Source organism: Caloenas nicobarica, chromosome 1 (assembly GCF_036013445.1).
Source record: "Caloenas nicobarica isolate bCalNic1 chromosome 1, bCalNic1.hap1, whole genome shotgun sequence".
In the NCBI taxonomy this organism is placed as follows: Eukaryota; Metazoa; Chordata; class Aves; order Columbiformes; family Columbidae; genus Caloenas; species Caloenas nicobarica.
Window position 1 is genome coordinate 108,189,383 of NC_088245.1, and position 18,587 is coordinate 108,207,969.

The following is an 18,587-nucleotide window of genomic DNA, read 5'->3' on the forward strand; positions in this document are numbered from 1 at the left end:
TTACCATAAAAAGTCATTTTTCAATTTAAAAATTCCTTGTGGCAAGAATAAATTGCAATCCTGTTCCCTTTAGATCAAGGAGAACTTTTGCTAATGACTCCTCCATGGCCCAGATATTATTCTCTGCTTACTATAAGAGTTGCTACAGAATTTAAAATTTAAATCTCAAAAAATACTTCATCAGACCCACAGGCCTAAGTATACTATAATAAACCTTTTGGTTTAATAGCTTACTTCCCTTTAAATACCTTCTCCGAAAGCAATTAACAGGGTTATTCAAATTTCTTCAGGCATACCATGAACTAAAGAAAAATTAACTATTAATTCTTTCTCCTTATATTCTCTACTTGCCATAATATTTTTTTACCAGAGTGGGACGTTCTAGTTTATATTTTCAATGCCACATTCAAGCAAACTGAACGGTGTGCAAGAAATGCTAGAACTACTGCCAGAAGGACTGTACATTTACCTTCCTGGCTACAGTAGTTTTTAAAAAGCACCTTGTGCACTATTTTCTTCACTCAATCTTGGACTTTTTAAATGCATCATTCCTTAAAATTCTGTAGAGTAAGAGGAAATGTCCCTATTGAAAACAAACAAACAAGGATAACAACAAAATGTTGCATCAAAATAGAACAATTTTCCCGTGGATTTTGTCTATTACATTGGTTTGGGGGGAGATTATTTTTTAAGCATTTTTTGCTTTCAAAAATCCTTGAAATTTCATTTCTCCAGTAAAATAAGGTTTATCTGACATCTAAAGAAACTCCAAAGCACAGACCAATTTTCCATAGATAGATTTATTTTCCTGTACCCTACGGTTCAGTAGCAACCACTCTGCTCTAAAACCTTGATTTTTCCACAATGACACAGGAAATAAACTGCATATTTGCAATTTATTTTATCAATGATAATTTTGACAGAAACTAAGAAGCTGTGCATATACCCTCAGTAAAATTAGCAGAAAATCATCCTCAAAGCTCAGAGGAGCTTACAGAAAGAAACCTAACTGATGGGACACAGAATCTTGACCTTGAATTTCATTCCAGGGCAATTCTTTCTTGGGAACTGAACTCCCACAGCCAATAATTCTTTCCTTTTGTATCCAAGTATGCAATAAATTATCAATATAGTATTTTAATTGCTTGTCTGAGGGAGTCAAGTAGAAGCAAATCACATTCCCCATCTTAACCCTGAAAATCTCTTTCCTGGATGGTGGAGGGAAGGAAGTTTTCCTACTCTTACACTCTTATTTCAGAGACTAAGCTATTAAATCTCTCAGAGTAACACCACCACAGCATGCTGCTGTATAATTTTCACTGTTAGGTCAGCTGTACTCAGGCCAAATCTCAAATGAATTGCTGACCTTTTTTCTATGCTTTGTTTTCAGCTTTATGCCTGGTTTCCTCACTCTTGCCTCCTCCTTGACGCTGAATTAGAAAAATGTTTTCTTTATAATGAAAAAAATCCATTTTCTTCAAGGCTTACTTGTAATACACAAAAGAAAACCACCTCAGATGACCCACTAGACATTCATCTTCTCTGCATATTTTACATGGCTCCACCAACTGTTCTGCGCTATGATATTTTTGCAGCTTTGTGCATGACTTGAGATTTGCAAGACAAATAGCAAAGGTGAGGGCAGGGAAACCTCAGAGAAAGCTCTGAGCTACAGCTGCGAGCGCAGAAAGTGTCACTTGTGCTGCTGGAAAAATGGTGTGCTGCGCCTGGTAGCAATCTGAAATGTTCCCCTTCCCTTACACACAGTGCAGATGTGTGGACACAGAGCTTATATGACACGGAGAGGACTTCTGTTTATAAACCCAGGTGTTCCTGTGGCTACCTCTGGGTTGGAGGAAGGCTTAGCAGATCAAGGATCTGTCCTCTGTCCAACATGTCTCCAGACCCTAATGAAGAGTGCATTTAAGCTCTTTCTGCTGTTCCACAGCTACGGTAGAGGCATACCCTCACTTTTTAATTGGAAAAAGTGAAAGGAAGTACAAATCCCTAGTATAGGCGTGTTAACTGTTGTATCTAATATTCAGCATTTAAACTGAAATGGTTATGTAGCTATGTACTTCACTGGATACAGTAAATTCCCACCAATTTTGTACTGACCTAACTGGCACAGGAGCCCTCATTAACAATTAACTTCTGACAAAACTTTGCCCATACAGCTATAAAATATTTAACCAAGCGATGAAGCAGTGGTGCCGTACTGGGGCAGTGGCAAACTGCATACCTCTCATGACACCTCATTGGATCTGAAAGGAGAGGAAAGCAATTCCCTACTTGAAGTCAACTCTAACTTAAAAAAACCTAAAGTTTTAACCTATTAACTATTTAGCTTGCTAATTAGTTTGTTGTAATTTCTGATTAAAAAACTGATAAAATAATGCAATATAGGAGTACACCTATCTAACAGAATATGAACAATTTAAAATAATACAAAAGGGTCAAGAATCCATACTTGGTATTTAAAGTAATTTATTTTTTCATCACTGTATTTTATTCACAACTGCTTTCTTATTTTAAACACTTGAAGAAAGTGGGTTAGGCAATCCATCCTTTTTAAAGGAAGGATCAGGATCTTAGTTTCAGGATGCCTCTCTGCCCTTTTTGCTAGCCACATGGTGTTTACAGGTCTAATACCAGGCCCTGCTGTAGAAACCATGTCACCAGATCCATCTTCTCTTCCACATGAAGGTAAATACCTCCATCTGTGGGAGAAAGAATCTGCCAAAAGAAGAGTTTCCGGGCTGCTAATCTGATCTTACTAGGCTGAAGTTCCTACCATCCTCTTTGCTTTTACTCCATCTCTGGAATTACCACCAAATGCCTCAGTCACAATTCTCCCGCTTGCTCTGGAGGGGAAGACCCATGCTTGTGACATTTTGATCATCCACCAGTTGATGGACAGTAGCATTCACAAGCAAATCTGCCTCATTCTGAGGCCCCCTTTCACAGACCTACAGACCAGTAAATGCAGTTCATGCCCCCCAGGTGAAACTCGTTCAAAGATTCCCAAGACAGACAGGAAAATGACGGGGATTTAGCCACGTGCTCAACCTGATCTATCTTTAGCCCACATGCTAACTGCTGTGAGTAATACATTATCTCTTCTAGTTCTATTGTAAATTATTAGCAAACTCTAAGAACATTTTATTTTAGTCCTGCTCTGTATTCTCCAGAAGAAAACAGAAGTATATGTTGAATGTGGGGAAATGGAAAGGAATAAATGGAAGTTTAAGATTTTTGCACATTCAGTAGTCCTCAAAATAATAGTGTAGAGTGTTTAATGAAAATAACCACTGACATGATGTGAAATATGACAAAATATATAACTGTCTAAGAGACTCTGGCATATTGCAATAAGCCTAAAATAACCACTAAATTTTATTTTGGTTCAGGCTTCCTTACTTGTTTGGTTTTCCTTGAATTAAGGGTAAGAATATTTTTAATTTAGGAAATAAGATTTTGCATTCCCAAGTAAAATACATGGACTTGTGAGGAAGAGGATGGGTATACAGTAGCAAAAGCTCTTTGAGATACAAGAATAAGCCCTATTAAGGCATCATCACACACATACATTTGCCCAAGTGGGTGAAAGTGGTAGAGGGAGAAAAAGACTTTGAATATCTGAATATAATTTTTGATCTATCAACCTACATATATAACATATATCTACTAGCACTCTTGTAGAACTTAAAAAGGAACTTCTAAAGAAAAGTAATTTTTTAATCTAGCTTCACTTTGGAAATGAAGTCAACAAGATTTCCACTGCTTGGAATTGTGTATAGGTTAAAGAGATTTCCTTCAATCATATAGAGCGTATATATGCTTGGCAGTTTTGTTGTTAGGGTTGCATCAAATGTAGTATCATCATTTTGTGTTTTCAAATGAATGGGGATTTAATACTTACTGTGTTTTTCTGAGATACCATATCCTGATGAAAAAACAAAAAAAGAATAGATTAAAAATGCTTATTCATTTTTACTGTGAATTATTATTTCCAATAAAAATAACTGGTATACATATAAATGTATGAACACATATAGATGCACTCTTCACAGCATAATCCATATTTCGTGCCATGGCAAATTCCAGGTAAAGGGACAGAACAACATTAAGAAAAGTCTTAGTAGTTCAGGTTTGGAAAAAAATTAATGATTCAAAGAAGAAACCTATTTAAAGAAGTGCTCAGAAGATGAAGAAAGTTGTACTTGCTGGTAATTGGAGTTTCTCAGGCTGAACACTCCACATACCCAGTCACACATCGGGCATTTGTGAGAAAAAAATCATTCAAAGCTGGAGATTTTTTTTCTCTGAAAGAGTACCCTTAAGATACCTAGGCCCCTTTCCTGCCTGGATGGGCACAGACCAACACATTCTTCCAACACTCTAATTCTTCTCACCTTAAAGTCTAAAGAGAGATATTGAAACTATGAGGCAGATGATGAACTAATAGGCATGTAAATCAAACCACAAAGATTTTCAGTTGCTGGTAAGTAACCCCATCCTCCTTCTAGTGATGGCCTACATGTCCAACGAACACTGCCTGGTGAAACTAAAGAGTTTCTATGCGGGATTATGGATATAATTTAATTGTATGTGCTCTGACAACCTAAAATGATTCTGCTTGAGCAACTTCACATCTGACAGCCTGAAATCCACTTGGACAACCACTGTACAGAAATGATCGTGCCTGTTTCCTCAACAACAGACAACATATCAGGGACCATCTAAAAGGTTTAGTTCCACAAATATGACGCTCTTGAAATCTGGATTATACAGTCTTTTACATGCTTGGAACTAGGTTGTTTTGGAAAGAACATTGGTGAAATGGAAGACACAGCTCTTGGGACAATTTCAGGATAGGTCCTAAGAAATAAGCTATACTAAGTCAGGGTGCCTGAACTTCACAAATCTTCCCAGTAGAAGTAACAACAGTCATGAGTATGATCTTTATAACACTTAGGCTAGCCACTCTTAAGAGGCATGCACAGCAACCTGGATCCAAGTAATAAATTCCTGAAGGGAAGGGAAGAACTCCTCACCAAATCAGTCATAAACCTGAGAATAAGGAAACACCAGCAGATGGTCAAAAATACATATTAAGGTACCAAAACCTAAACAGAATTACTGATTAACTTAAACTCCTTAAGCCTAATAAAATACCTCTGAACAAAAGGAATGGAAGGCTTAGACATCTGAAATATCACCTATCTGAAAATTAATTTGTCTGTCTAGCTAAGCAAGTATCACCAGTAGAGCTTTATCTACTGCAGATAAAGATCTTTCTCAGCAGGGAGAAATGAACTCTTCTGAGAACTATCCAGCACCTAAGCCATGAAATGCATTGTGAACTGTTCTTCACTGAAAGACCAGAAGAACAATCCCTATCTACCTTCTGAAGAATTCCTAAGAAAGGTGTATTAGCATATTTGAATGATATCCTACACTTAAGTGGGGCTCAATTGCAGAAGGGGTATCAGGGACATCAGGGTAGGACTGAACCATGTCCCAGTGCCCTGCTTAAACTACTCTAGCACTTGACCCAGAAGATCTCCTCTACTTGGTTCCAGCAACTTAAATAAAGCCTTCTGATCCCATAGTAAGATATGCTGGGGCCTATGTAGGCCAAGGAGGTTATGCAAACAACTGGGAGATGAGGAAGAGATCAGTGATGCTGACAGAGTTCCTAGAAGAAAAGAGATAAAAGCAGATAACAGCTTTTCTAGCCTTACATGACCCAGTCATGCCCCAGTGTTCCCAGGTCCACAGACTTGTTCTTGAGCTTTACATTCTCAGGAAAAAAGCCCCAGAACTGACACTGCGAAGACTTACAAGTTCTGGAAACAAGCTATCTGAAGATTGCCCAGAACATCTGACTGACAGCAAAAAAGAAGGGTGAAAATGTGTTAATGAAAAATAAAAATGAAAGATCTCTTTGCAGTCAGGTATATTAACAACGCAGGATGAAAAGTTGCATGCCTGCCCACTCAGATTAGCTAAAGGAATGGAGGGTATGCAAGTATGCCTTAGCACATAACTGCATGGATAACCTCTTTGAGCAAAGATCGTAAGCCACTCGAACACTGCGCTCTTGTGACTCCAGGTCACACAGAATGTGCATGTGGACCACCACCTGAAAAAAGGACATATGGGACAGTAGACACATCAGAGTAAAATCAATGATACTGAGTGGAGAAAAGAGGAAAAAGAAGCTGTGGCAGAATAGAGCTTTTCTGGGAAAAGAGGAGGAAACTTATACCAAATTAAGATTAAACTTAATATTCTTACAGGATCAAGAGAGGTTTGAGAATTCCAAAAAGGATTTTTGGTCATTGATGGTGTGAAAAATATAAAGTAGTTAGGGGCAATAACTTAAAATAAGGAAAAAAAACCCATAAAGCATGAACAACACTGCTCTCAGTGAAGGCAGCAAGAAAATATATGTTATTGAAAGCAGCAGTAGGTGATGACACAGATGATAAAAGTAGAATGTAATCTAAACTAAATAGAACCTCCACTGAGAAAGACAGAAACATCCACAATATATGACTTGCATCCAGAACAGCAATTTCAAGACTTGAGTGTATAGCATGTATTATCCTACTAAAAAATGAACAGCAGGCCTATAAAAAGAATTGGTGAGGATTTTTTTTTTCCAAACAGTAATAAAAAGGAAATTCCTGTAGTCTTAGCTACTCAGCACCTAGGAGATACAAGCTTCATCTGACAGAAGTGTTTCAATAGTAGGAGGAGGTTGCAATACAGCCCTTGTTCAAGTGTTGTTGTTACACAGCTCATAACATTTTTTTTAGATGTACTCTAATTAAAAGAGGGAAAGGAAGGAAAAAAAAAAAAATCAGACCTGCATTCTCACTCCCAAGTCTAACCATCTGAAGTAAAATCAGTACCAAACTATGGTCCTTCTCTTATAAACAAGCTTTTGTACTATTCTAATCATTACTGGTTTTGCTAGAAGCTGTTTTTTCCTCAACATGATTTTGTTACGTAGCCATCAGGAAATCACATTCAACAGAAGTTTCGAAAAAACACAAACATTTGCAGATTCAGGTATGTAAAGATATTTCAGAAATGAAGCAGATTTTGAGAACCTTACTTTGAGAGACTGAGCAGTGTCGGCATCAGTGTCATGGTAGAGTATGACATTGTTAGCCATGTCAAAGCTTTCACGCACGCCAAGGTGGTAGAACAGTGATGGCTGCTTGGAAATATCACTCATGTCCACAACTGCAACATCTGAAATGAGAAAGGGAGGGGGGAAAGTGTTAAAAAAATAATGATCTTAAAACCAATTTTATTCTAACACAAGACTTAAAATAAATCCTGAAATTACACATACATTTGGACAGACAAAGTCAATATATTCAAACAAGGATCATTTTGCCATGGTAGAAGTAAATTTTAGCAGTCATATGAAGAACCTACTCAGGAAATTATCAGTGTTACAGTAACTGGGAGACAGAGTTTATGAATTCTGCTTGAGGTTTTGAAATCACTGCATCAGGAATACCTCAGGTGAAGCAGCAGTTCTGTGTTTGTTCTCTGAGCCATGTCTGACAGCCTGATCGCCCTATACAATGGAAGGCTCCAAAGCTTCAGGTGGAACCTCCAAGAACAATAACGTACCAGAAAACTAGGGAAAACTACAAGATCAAGTTTATCTCAAGAAGCTGGGGTTTAGAGGAACAGGAAATCACTAAACAGGAGAAAAATAAATGACTGTGAAAGCTGACTCTTAAAAGCTACAAACAAGATGTGGGGTGCAGAAATGAGGGGATTCAACCACAAGTAGCCAAAGCAAGACTTCCACTGCTTTTAGGTAGTATTCCAGTCAGAAACAAAAGTAAAAAAAGTATGTCAGTCGAAGATGACCTATACAGAATGCTAAGGAGAAAAATCCCACATTGTGCAGAACAGCTGAGATACAGGCAAAAGATTCCGAGTTCACAATTTGGTTTTCATATATGCCTGAAGGCCAGTACAGAGACAAGAGGGATCTGGATGACATTTAACTGAGGTTTTTTCCTTGTTCCTTATATCCTCTACGCTACCTAAGAAAATTTTGTTTTAAAACTTTTTAAAGGTCTGTATCTATAAGTCTGTCTGCTTTCACCGCTATGGGACAGATGGATGAACTTAAACCCAAAGTATTCATAAGACTAGAGTGTTGGCCTTGAAACTACAGGGGACTCAAGTGAAAACAGATTCCAGAGACTCAGTGCAGCTGGGCAGTAAATCCTACATCTCTGAAGGGGAAACAAACAGCGTCTGTACCCACAGGGAATGACAGAGAAGGGTGAGCTACTACTAAACAAGAAATCTAAAAGCAGATCTGATGTATAAGATCCAAACGCAGCAGCCAGTTTACCTGAGCTTCACCGAGGTTCCATATCACAAGAATCAACACCTCATACTTAGTATGCAAGTTCTTGGAAAACCCTGCAATGAATATACTCTCCTGTATAACTCCATCAGGCTATCCTAACACACCACACTGGGGTCAGCCAGTCTCTCTGGTTACTAGCAGACTCCCTGTTAAAGCACAAGAAACGTTTTACGTCCAAAGACAATGAGCTACCTTAAAACCAACACATCACTATTCAATAAGAGGAAGGAAAAAAAAAACCACACAAACCCAAACCCAAACAAAAAAACCCCACAAAAATCTAAACACACTCCTCTCCCCATCAAAAGAAAAAGGAAAGGGAGAGGAAAGGGAGAGGAAAGAATCCCCCCCTAATCATAAAATCATGGCAACATGAGAAAATTCCCTTATTCCTGTGGAACCTCAAATCCCACATCATCCACTGACGATCTTCCCAGTTTAGCCAGCTCTCTGCAGCATGGACAAAATTCTTACTATACTGCACACTGCAGGGTCAAACAAACCGAGTGGGCTTGAAGCAGTAAATCCCAGCTCTGTACACACATGCAAATCTAGATGGCCTCAATATTACAAAATCATTTTGGAAAACATAAATAATCTATAAAACAAAAATTACAACAAACTAACAAGTAGACATAGAATTAAATACCATCTAGGAAAAAAAAAAGTCTAAGAGCTTGGACTGCTTTTAGCACTTGTATAAACTGTTTTTGTGGAACTAGAGTGCTGTGAGATCAAAATCATCATCCTGGTAAGAGAATTTAGACAATGTGTTCACATAGCACATAGATATTGCATTTTACAATACAATGTGAGCAATGATCCATAACAGAGTTTATTGAAACAAGGCTATACACAGTTCATTACCACATGTAGTAGTCTACAACTGAAATTGGTCTTCTATTGACTGCTGCTAGGTAACAATGTAAGTAGCATCAGAAACACATTAAATGAACATAAGAACAGAAGTAAGCATCTGCATTAAAATGGGTGATTATTCATCGCTTGGATATTCATTCACACTGATAAAAGGAGATTCAGGAGAGCCAGTTTTTTCTTGTTTATTCACACCTCATAAACACATACAGGAATATATAATAAAAATAAATAATAAAAAGAAAACAAATTGAAAGCTAGCCAAGGAGATGAAGATGGTATCATTAAAATATTCATGCAAGGGAAAAAAAGCCTGAGGAAGATAATTGAATGGATCCAATCAGATCATGGAAATCGAGGGATGACACAGAAGCAAATGATGGCAGACAGAAGCAGAGCATCAGAAGTGCTGGTGGCTGTGGACCAGAGCAGTCATGAGAAGCTGAGTTCCCAGAGAGCTCCCCAAGACTCTCCAGCAGGAACAGCAGTAGGCTCGGGGCAGGGAGGAATGAGATCTACTGACAAACCAGCTTTACTAACATGCTAATGAAATGTAGCTTGAGTCCAGTGAGCTCAAGAAATGAATACAAATTTAGGTGGAGAACAGATGACCAACAACAAATGCTTATTAAAGAAGCAGAACCCTGAGACCTAGCCCATGGACGGGGTGCTGAGAGTATGGTGTTCAGTGGCCCTGACCACTGAGTCCAAGCACGCTCCCCACTATAATACTACTGCTTTCAGGGTTACATCTCTTCTTCTCGGTGTAGGCAGTTCTGTGAATCTCTCAATGAACAATGCCAATATGTGACACCACAAATATTTCTGTTTCAGTTTTCCTGTATTTTTCTTATGATTTATACTAAAGTCTTTCATCTATAGGTCTTTAAACAGAGACATAGGGCCATGTACTTCAACCACACACTTAATATGGCTGATAAGAAAGAGATAAGAATTCCCTTAGACTTCCCGAGACACATAAAAAGAAATACTACAACACTAGTATCTGATTTGCAAAGCTTGATTTATTAATAGAAACATACGTCAATCACACTTCATCCTCAACTCCCACCCTCTGTATCAGAAGAGTCTGTTCAGTCAAACACACTTCGGGGCTTCCCCTTCCAAATTTAGGTTCAACCTCCTCCATTATAGACAAGTGTGAAGCAAGAGCTAATGCCAGCTTTGATCAAATCTTTTAATGTATGAGGAATTTTATGCAATAATGAAACATTTCACATAGATCTAAAAGACCAACGGATATGGTTTCCTCTGTTCAGAAGGGAAGAGAGCAAGGGAAGGTACAGCCCCTCCATAAAGACAGGTTTCCAAGTGAAGTGCAAATATCTTTACAATGCAGGGATGTGCTTAATGTTGCACATGACCAATTTGGGATGTTTCTGGAACAGAACATTTAAACTTATTCCTTCATTTCTGCAGCATTCAAAAGAAAATACTCATAAAAATGGGTCCTTCCTCATTTCTTCTTAAACATAAGAGATCTTTTCAACTTTTTGTTCTCTCATAGTTGCGCATGAAGCTATTTTCATCCTGAAAATACTTTTGTTACAAACCCTAAAACACTTTTGTTACAAACCCTAAAACTTATCTCACTTTATTAAGTATCTGATTGCAGTTCATTTGTCTAGGCTTTTCTTCCTGTTGCAAAACAGTTATGCTATGTGAATATTTTTTAGTGCATTAAGGTAATTTATCAGTGTTAACTATTATAGTACAATCTTGATTAGGTGTCTGCATTGTTACAGTAGATAACACATAAATAATTTCTTATACTATAGTTTACATATTTTAACACTAGCTTGTCTGAAAACACCAGACAGGATAGAGAGAACTAACTATGACAACTGAAATGAAGATCAGAGACCATTACATGTGGTTAAACAGGAGGCTATGAAACTAATCACTAATTCAACGGGAACAACATTATTACATAGGCTAAAACCAGAGGATTTACTTCTCAATCTGGAATGAATCTGAAGGCATCATATAATTTAATGATCTAAGCAAATCACAAGTCTTCATGTGACTGTTGTATGATTTATGGCATAGCTAGCAACAACAAAAGGAAATTTTGGCACCAGATTTTGGGATTTTTAAGTTAAAAGCAGTAAACAAGAGAAAATTAAAAAATAGCCTGAAATATGCTGAAAGTTAAATGGCATCTAGAAGGCCTAAGAGATGAAAGAGCCAGAAAAAGTCTGTACTGCTTTCAACTTCTAATCTAAGACTCACTTCCATCCAGCCTCATCTGTGTGGAAAGCAAGAATCTTAGTCCATTATTATGGATTCGTTGTTTTTCAGCATTTGGAATCTATCTATACATAACAGATTGAAAAAAAAATACTTAACATGACAATGGAAACCTTACTGGAGGAAAATGCAGAACTCTGTCCATTCTTATTCACAAGCATCCTGCTAAGTTATGAACCTTCAGGTCACTATTGCTTCAGATTACTGGCTATTTGCATCAGCGTCCTCCATAGTTAGTAAATAAACAAATGTGTTATCCACAAAGTCCGTTTGAGGAAACCGTCCAAGTTATTCTTCAGAAGACAAAATCCTCATAACTATCTTCAAGAATCCATAATTTAAGGATAATTTAAGGATACACATTATTTTTTTTTTCTGCATGAACGCATGGTCCTTTAAAGGAAATAATACCAAAGTTTTAATAAGGAAACATTTATGGTAAAATTTGAAGTGTATTTGAAAACTAGGAAGCCTTTGAAGCTTTCACTTAGGCTAAAACAAAATGCACAATACTCTCAACTTCAACATACACTGTACTCCCAGAAACTGGGAGAGTGAACAGCTCAAGGCAATAAAGTATAGTAGTAACTACAAACAAAATTGTTAAGGTATTTTTCCAGCACAGTTTGTTATACCAGCAAACTCTGAGTGCCTTCCATTAGATCCTAAACCCAAGCCCATTTTAGTGTAAAACCACCCACTGTCAACATTGATGATGCTATTATGGCTCTCACAATGCATTGAGTTTTATTAAAATCTCACTGCTCTAAAATCATGCTATTCTGTAATAATCTGCTTAGTTTTATTTAACAACAACAAAATCTTCCAACCACAATCACATGGTAAAATACAAAAAAATAACCAGAAGTTGCCTTAGAAGATAGAAGTCTCGTGAGACATAAACACACAACTTTTTTCTCAATTGAAGTATTCCTGGTTGAAACCGAGAGTATTTCAATTCAACCTCAAGTTTCTAATATTATAGCGTGAACTTCGCTAATTTCACAGGTTTGCTATAGGGCCAGAATTGGTCACAAAAATAAAAAAACAACTAGGCAGCAAAGATTTATCCTGCAATACAGATTTGTAGACATAATCACATTAAATACCATTTTAAAAAACCCATTTCGTGTATTTCAGACTAGGCTTAACTTCTTGTAGATTAAAATCAAGTGCTGCACTTTTGTGTAAACACGAAAATTAAAATTCACTGTAATGGTTTAGAAATTGCTCACAAAGTAACTTTAAGAAGGAAGATTTTTTTTTTATAAGCTGCAATCAACCTTTGCACAAGAATTGAGTTGCAGCTGCAGCCTGAAAAAAGTTTCAGCCAACTTCCTACTTCAGAAAAGGAAACACAAACATGCACTGTGGAGGTCTGACACTTTTTGACATAGCAAGGGCACTTCCTTTGGAAAGAGCATTTATTTCACAGGCCAAAGGAACTGAGAACTCAAAGGACAGGAAATTTAAGAATTAAGTTAGATATGAATACTCATATTAATTTGGGAAAAAAAGAAGATTTATTTCTGTTCACATATAGTAAGTGCTGATGAAAAGAGTGAGATTTGGAGGTTTTATTAATGACACCAGTCACAAATTGGAGAAAGAAGACAACTTTAATATTGGCCAAATAATTTTTAATTCACTTTTTTAAAAACTATAATTATATTGGGAAGACAAGAGAGAAAATTAGATTCAGATTCTGGTGTATTATCTATCCACAGCCACTCTGATTATAACATGAAGCAAAATCTAAACAGATACAGCTCACTTCTTACAGCTTTAATGGATTTGTTAAGTGTTTTAGGAATTTTGAAAACCTGGGCATCAAATGGCAAAGGTTCTGAAACATGCTCATCCATCATTTGTCTATTTGCTCAGGAAAACAAAAAGACTGTTGTAAAGTGGCAATTTCAGGCACATGTTGTTTTATCAAAAACAGTGCAACACCTCTAATTTGTGTTCTCAGACTGAGCTTGTTATTTGCCTTTTACTCCGTTGTGGCTTTAATCTTACCTTCATCTGCCACAGGCTTTATGCTACAAAATGATCTACTGCTGAGAAAGTTGCACCACACATCAAAATGCATCAGTTCTGCTTCTCTCACCTAGCAAAATGGAAGGCAAGGAAAAAAAATCCTAACAATTGGGGCCCTTAGAATAGCCAACATTATCAGAACAGCAAATACGAGGGGGAAAGTCAGACCTTTCTTTTGCATTTCTTCCTTCCTCTGTGTCAAATCTTGCTCTGGAAAGCAGTTTTCACACCCTTCCCCATGAAGTTGTTCTACTCTGTGAATGTGAATACTGTGAGTGCTGAAGAAGTAATTTTAACTATGTATTAGCTGAGCAGAAGCAGCATTCTTGGCTAAGGAAATTCAGCTGTTAAATAACTTCCTGAAAGGACCAGGCAAATCCAGAGCCTTGCTGTCGCTAGGAAACTCCAAAACTTTACTTTTCAGATGAGCCTTTCCACTGTATGTCAGCATTACTAACTGCAACAATTAGGACGATTGCTTTGCTCCACTTGACATACAAACACACCAAAACTGGCAGCACCCCACCTCCAGAGACACACCTGAGAACAGCTGTGTTGGGCAAAGTCATCCAACTGGCACTTCACAGGCTGGATTCAGCTGACCCACTGCCTTTGCTTGGAAAGTGGGCACATCCACATAGAAGGAGAAGGAGGAGGAAGAAAAGCAGGCATCCAAGTTTGTTTCTAACCACAGCATTTGGGTGCGTGCTGGAGAGTCCTTTCACGTAGCCCTGCAAGGCATCTCCTCCTTCCTACACATCTAAAACATTTGGAGCACTCAAACTCAAGCTGGCTTGCACTCTGAAAGTGGAGATAAGGAAACTGGCACACTAGTTTTTCATGTATAGATCACAAAAGTGCCTCACAGGTCTTAAATTCAAAGCACTGGGAGAACCCCCAGCAGCCTGCAATGGTGCATGAGCGAGTGCTTTTTGGATAGTTGTCCTGCAGGAGGTGACATGTGAGGTCCGAAGGAGCCAAGAGAATAATCCAGTGTGAAAGACACAGAGGCATCAGCAGCTGGAGTGAAATCAGTAATGAATGCAAGCAGCACAGCAACATGTACACAGAGCCTGAAAGCATTTTAATGTAAGGAATATAAACACCATATTTAGTTTAGTCATAACCAGAAAGAAATTTCTTGCTCATGAGATCAGTTGTCACCTGTAACCTTTTGTTCTTTCAATTTCAAATACTTGCTTTTGGCAACAACATTTGAAAATTATAGTCTTAGGCTATTTTCCCCAACATATGACATTATAATATTAATTGGCAATTCCCATCCAGCAAAATCAACCTTCACGATACCGCAAAAATCAGACTAACATCCAAAACAACAGCACAGACAAGATTGAGGGGCCATTGTTGATCTCTGGCTTTCATAATTCTGTATGAGTACCCATTTCATGTGACAAACTCCACAACAGGGTTACATTCAGACCCAAACATCACAGCCACTAATCGTGTTAGCACTGTGGTGTTACTTTACACTTGTACTCAGATACCGCATCTGTCATCTGTCCTCTGGTACAGAGAACACGCATTAAAAATAGAACTAGAACATATTTTTCATGCTCCAGTAGCATTTATTGCAATTCAAGAGAACCTAGTATCTAAAACTATTCCTTTTTCTAAACTGTGACGAAGTATTTGTGCCACATTTATAATCAATGCATACTCCTTCATATCAAAATAACCATTTGTTCCAAAAATTAAATCACTCAAGGAATTGCACTTTAGTTGAAAGGAAAAGAACAAATTACAGCAGGTGAGCAACACTGCCAGTTCTAAGGGTTGATCTGTAATCTGAGTTCTCATTTATTTTTATATTTGGGGGTTTCCTTGTTCATTAGATACATCACGTGAAGCCTTCAATTCTTTCCCCTGCAGTTGCATATTAGGAACTTTTTTGTTAAATGGAAGCAAGGATTCTTACAAAAGCCTTGGATACCAAATCCAAAAGCTTTAAGAAACACTCCGATGTTTCTTAAATCTAATAAATTCAGAGTAAAACTAAGTTTCAGACAAGGCAAGGCACTACATTAAAATAAGAATGCAGTTCTACTGATCCAGAAAAGCAAAAACTGTGTCGAGAGCATGTATGTGCTAATTATTTCTTTAACTGATCTTTTTCAAGAAAGCCTCTTGGACTCTGCCAAAACCAGCACCCACAAGAAGTGGTGTGGGAAGAAAAGTAATGCAGTTAATGTAATACATGGAGCACCTAAACTTAGAATGCATTTTAATGGTTTTGCACTAGTATGAAGGAGAAAAATATTGCAGGATTGAAATAGTGAAACACCTGAAAATAATCTGTCATGCAGAAATTTTTTTTTTTTTTTTTTTAATAGTTGGTAGTTTGGGGAAAGAAGGAAACAAAGAATTAATCCTCAAAGAACTTTTCTTGCACCATTGAATTGCAGAAGTTAGGAAATATATAATTCACTGTAAAGAGCATATGCCTAAGCTTAGAAGTCATTTAATGTTTTCCATTACAAAGCTTTGGTTTTAGTCCTTTTTAACTTTGCCAGCCTTTGCTTCAGGTTGTTGTTTTCCTTCCTAAAAGATTTAACTAAGACCAACCAGCCACTGCTGAGACTGTGTTGGAGAACTTATTTTTCTGGCCAAAGTTAAACAGCTTCTCAGGCCAAATTAAGAAGCCTTAATGCTTCCAAGCACCAAAACAGAAATTTGTCAGATGAGTCAGGCCGGCTGGAAGTATTCTTGTTAGTCTCATGAAACGATGCTCACTCCAAAGCCAAGATTTCAGCAGTGAGTTGGTCAAAGTCACAGGGGAGATGTTTGGTCTCAGATGAGCCAGTCTTCACTCACTTCATTGCCAATGCAGAGAGTGGAAAATCACTTTTAAAGCACCATTCATCTGATCTGTCAGAAGTCCGCTTTAGGATTATATGAATTGCAGCCCAGAGGTGCCCATTTCTCTCCACTAACTATGAAGGGACTCAAACCCAAATGCAGATACCCACACTGAAGGTGTTCAGTGCTATGAACCTCCTCCACAGAGCCTTGCAGCTCTGCTTTGAAGAATTTTATTAACCATTAGGGCATTTCAGTCAAGAATGAGATCATCTCAGCAGATATTTCCCTGCAGATGTTCCCACCAGCTGACCAACAAATTGGTGGCCAACAGAGGACTACAGCTCTTTCTCATCACCACTATATCCACAGTTTCTCTGCCTGTGCAAAGGCAAAGGAAGGACTGCCACAATTCAAACCCTCAGATAAGATTTCCAAAGGAGCCTCTGAAACACCTCACTCTTTCTTGAGTTTTCCATAAATTGGGAGCTCATTTGTGAATCCCAGCTTATAATGTTGTTTGTTTTGGCACTCAAGAAATATGATTGTACAACAGGGTGGATGACTATTCTTTAAGAGGTGGGTTTGTATGTACTATCTCAGCCTAGAGTCTTTTCTGCTACTCGTATAATCTGATTGTTTAGTTACATTGAAACATTGACTATAACCTCCTGGCCAATGGACTAAGCTTATACTCAAGTTAAATTATCAGTAAAACTACCTTTAAGCCAAATGTAAGCATTACATTTCTCTGTAAGGCAATGACATTCATTCTAAAGCCAGTAACAGGCTTCACCTTTTTTTGTTTGTTTGTTTCCATACCATAGCTTGTGAGGTCCTGACAACAACATAGACTCAAGTCTGAAGGAGTTAACTCACAGTGGTATGAGAGATCACAGTACAAAAAAAAAAAAGAATGTTCGCACACACTGTCACTGGAAAGTCCCTCAGTTCACACCCCTTTGCACAGCCACCCTTCCTGGAGGAAGGATTGTAAAAATTTACCCACTCTGGGCCACAATCAAAGTCACCGATCTTTAGTTACCAACCACAATCACATCAGATGAGTCTTGCCAAGGTCTGCACACCTTGAAAGTTGTGACATGCACGAGAGATCAATATTTATACCATTTCTTTGTAAAATTACAGCCTTCAAGCTCCTGGGTTAGAAATTGAGACAGAGGCAGATAAATGCTTATGCCTGCCTGCAACTCCTGCCTCTTTCCCACGACCCACAGCCTCTGCTTCTCTCTTCCCATTCTACCCTCCTCTTATCCTTCAATCAATATTTAACTTGGTAATTTCTGCCTTAGTGCTAGCGAGCAGCAGCTAGAAGCTCTGTCACTGCAGTTTATCAGTCCTGTAAGTGGTATCAGCTGCCGGGCTTCCCACTAGCCTCCTGGAAAAGCACTTTAAGAAACTCTCAGACTTTACAAAAATGGAAATAAATTAAGGTTAAAAACTTAATTTCAAGAAAACTCACCTTTTACATATCATACAATAAAACACAATTGCATTAGATTCTGTAAGTAGTAGGAAATACTCTGGGCTGAGATAATATACACACAAAGACCTATGGCGGATGCACTCGACACGCCCCCAGCCAAACCAGCAGCAGTTTGTTCCAGGCTCCAGAGGAGGGAAAGGCCTGAGCCGCAGCCAGGCCAACAACTCCTTCCAGGAGACCCACAGGGAAGCAGACCGGCACATTGAACGCCGGTGGCTTGTGGGCGCAGGGAGTCTCGTGCAGACTTTTCCCACTGTATGCAATTTGACTACGAGTCAACCACTTCATTCTATAAATACGACAGCCTGGATGAGCCCACTTTGAGCTCTCCCTGCTACATAAGTGAGCTGTATGGCAATGGTTTTACTACTCACAGGTCAGTGGATGAGCCCAATTCAAGTTCAGTATTGATAATTTAGCTTACATAGATGCACACCAAATGTAATGGATTGTTTAGAGATGTAAGGTTGTATGATTTTTAGTGTGCTCTTTGATTCATGCTACTTGGTAGACTAGATTTGCTAAAATTTTAAGCTGTAAGGGCCTACTTGTATTTACCAAAAGTAACTGCAGACTACACTAAACGCCTGCAAGATAAAGTCTAGCTTGCAGTTTGCTGGGAAAAATGGGACTGACTAGGAAAACAACGATCCAAGG

At 38.1% G+C, this 18,587-nt stretch overlaps 1 protein-coding gene across 2 annotated transcripts in view; it reads right to left on the bottom strand.

Annotated features, from left to right (window-relative positions):
• MAP3K15 (mitogen-activated protein kinase kinase kinase 15) overlaps positions 1–18,587 on the bottom strand; it is a 91,122-nt gene that overhangs the window by 54,767 nt on the left and 17,768 nt on the right. For both annotated transcript variants that reach the window (XM_065629495.1, XM_065629486.1), the window contains exons 2-3: positions 7,130–7,269; positions 3,923–3,946 (exon numbers count right to left, since the gene is read on the bottom strand). In XM_065629495.1, coding sequence (XP_065485567.1) covers positions 3,923–3,946; positions 7,130–7,269 — 164 coding nt within the window. The remainder of the gene's footprint in view (positions 1–3,922; positions 3,947–7,129; positions 7,270–18,587) is intronic.